The 3,015-nt window shown below is 34.7% G+C and overlaps 1 protein-coding gene across 1 annotated transcript in view; it reads left to right on the plus strand.

Annotated features, from left to right (window-relative positions):
- The first annotated feature begins 458 nt into the window (after positions 1-458).
- The window catches only part of LOC106475222 (transmembrane protein 145-like), a 23,239-nt gene continuing 20,682 nt past the window's right edge, over positions 459-3,015 (plus strand). Inside the window, exons 1-3 of the mRNA XM_022379396.1 lie at positions 459-562; positions 730-804; positions 1,853-2,053. Of these exons, the coding sequence (XP_022235104.1) occupies positions 512-562; positions 730-804; positions 1,853-2,053 (327 nt within the window). The 5' untranslated portion in view covers positions 459-511. The remainder of the gene's footprint in view (positions 563-729; positions 805-1,852; positions 2,054-3,015) is intronic.

The raw sequence follows: 3,015 nt of genomic DNA on the forward strand, positions 1-3,015 counted from the left end.
TGTTTTTGGATGTGGTACAAGGAGTCGTTGTTATCGTAAATTTGAGCTGTGCTAGTGTTTTTGGATGTGGTACGAGGACTCGTTGTTATCGTAAAGCTCAGTTGTGCTAGTGTGTTTGGATGTGGTACGACGACTAGTTGTTATCGTAAATTTGAGCTGTGCTAGTGTTTTTGGATGTGGTACGAGGACTCGTTGTTATCGTAAAGCTCAGTTGTGCTAGTGTGTTTGGATGTGGTACGACGACTAGTTGTTATCGTAAAGTCTGAGCTGTGCTAGTGTTTTTGGATCTGGTACGAGGACTCGTTGTTATCGTAAATCTGAGCTGTGCTAGGGTTTTTGCTTCTATGGAGTACATGAAATGCCCCGATCTTCAAATTGACATGCCATTTTGCTCTTATATCTCTTAATAGCCTCGCTTTTGGAATAGCCTTCCATCAAATGAACTCCAGTCAAATGTTTATTTGCCGAATACTCAGTAATTCGCTGTGATCCCAATATAGAGGTGCTAAACATGTCGCCGATGATATTACGCCCGTGTCAGCTGTGTTGTGCTATTGTATCTGTAAGTTGTAATAATTCCTATTGAGCGTGATTAACTTGCTGTATAACTACATTTCTAACGTACGCTCTTTTTAGTTGCACTTTTCCTTTGTTTTAGAATTTCTCTATTTTTTCTGGGTTTAGATCATTTATGTAGAACAATAATTCATTTTCCTCTCTCCGAAACAGGATTACGAAGTTCAGAATATACTGTTGTACTTCGACTCGAGTAGGCAATGGCCCTCCGTATATAAAACTGACAAGGTATGTGTTTTTATGTTGATCTTCACACGAAATATGAAAATTACAATAAATCAATCAATCTCAGGGCTGAATCTTTCGAATTCTTCATGATTTAAAGAAATTCCACCAAATTACAACAATACATTCAAATTTAGCACTACGGAGTTGGGAATTATGGATTTTCTCAATATTTGTAAGTTAAGTCCGAATCACTTGTGTTTTAGTAAAATGAATAAAATAAAAGCTGTAAGGAACGAATATTCTGTATTACAGTGAAAAAACAGAAACAAAATATGGAAATATATCACATGAATCACTAATCAATATTAATACTAATGAAAAGAACAAAGTGGAGTAGAATGTAGACTAAAATTAATTGTTTTACACTTAATATAAGCAAAAAATTCTAAACTATGTTTTTATAAGACTAGAAATAGTATATTTGAATGCCAGGCCTCAGCCTGTGAACGAACAAGTTTTCTTTTATTCAGATCTTAATACTTAGAATGGACAACAACGTCACATTATCCTAGGGCACGAGTAAACTGGTGTCAATTCAGTTCAGAAATTCTGAAAAATTAAATTTAAAGTTTTCTAAAGTAAGTTACGCATAAATTCTTTAAATTAATGTAAATGTTTGAAAATACTTTCTCGTTTCCTAAACTTCATAAAGTTAGAGTTCCCTAAACTGTATCATAGAACTTAGAATGAACAACATAGTTTTGAAATTAAACATATGAATCAGTTATTTTAGTCTTAACACGATAATTCATATAGGCATTAAAACTGTTTGACAACCTAGTAGGTGTTTGGACTTAATGCACAGTAAACATTTTATTGTAAATCTTTATAGAGAAACAACTGGTAGCCCATGATTTGGCGGTAAGCAATGTTGACTAACTGCCATCATTGTAGGCTATACGTTTAAAATATATTACTATAGCTCTTGTGTAGCTTTGTGCGAAAATTCTAAAAATACCTAGTTTTAATTATAAATTAAAATCGTTATTTTAAGAACGTTCTGTATTCTCAAGTTTACAAGCAATTAAAAGGTGTTAAAATATTTCAGACATGTTTAGAAAAAGAAGCCGTTTTGTCAGTCAGTAGAGGGCAGGTGATTAACCTAACTTCTACGAGCCCAGGCTCGGGTTGTGAAATTGAAGTTTCCCCTAGCGGTGAAAGTATGTACCACTGTTCTCGATACCGAATATTTGAGTCAGTCCGACCGCGATGGTGGTTTATTGCTGTTAGTAATTGCAACTCATCCAAGGTGAGACTAAATTAGAGAAAAAAAAAACAATCGATTATTTCGTATTGTATAAGTTAAATGTTAGTAGTAATATTGTGTAACTGATTTTTATATTGACTTAACAAGTGAATATTTGTTTATGAACTTATTTATGACGTCAAATTCGATGACGAGGAACCCACTTTGAGACTAATAATGCATGGAGACGGCTTGAATGGGTAATAAAGGAAACTTTAATATAAGTTTAACATAACAGCAAATGTACAACGTTTCGGCAAGGTTTTGTCATCATCATGTACATCATCAGATGATGACAAAACCTTGTCGAAACATTGTACATTTACTGTTATGTTAAACCTATATTAACGTTTTTCTTCATTGCCCATTCAAGCCGTTTCCTAGCATTATTATTTATGACGTATTATTATAAACTCAAATGTTGCAGACTAAAACAAGAGGGGTTTGGTAGATATTGAACCACTAACTAAACAAGTATTAATCTCAGAAGCAATATCGACACAAACAAGTACACTCGATAGTAGCCTTCTAAGCACTATTGGCACAAATATGTGTACTCTAAGCAGTATCGACACAAACAAGTACACTCGATAGTAGCCTTCTAAGCACTATTGGCACAAATATGTGTACTCTAAGCAGTATCGACACAAACAAGTACACTCGATAGTAGCCTTCTAAGCACTATTGGCACAAATATGTGTACTCTAAGCAGTATCGACACAAACAAGTACACTCGATAGTAGCCTTCTAAGCACTATTGGCACAAATATGTGTACTCTAAGCAGTATCGACACAAACAAGTACACTCGATAGTAGCCTTCTAAGCCCTATTGGCACAAATATGTGTACTCTAAGCAGTATCGGCACGAATAGGTGAACTCGATAGTAGCCTTCTAAGCACTATTGGCACAAATATGTGTACTCTAAGCAGTATCGACACAAACAAGGACACTCGATAGTAGCCT

This window comes from Limulus polyphemus, unplaced genomic scaffold, assembly GCF_000517525.1.
Source record: "Limulus polyphemus unplaced genomic scaffold, Limulus_polyphemus-2.1.2 Scaffold8250, whole genome shotgun sequence".
NCBI classification, from domain to species: domain Eukaryota; kingdom Metazoa; phylum Arthropoda; class Merostomata; order Xiphosura; family Limulidae; genus Limulus; species Limulus polyphemus.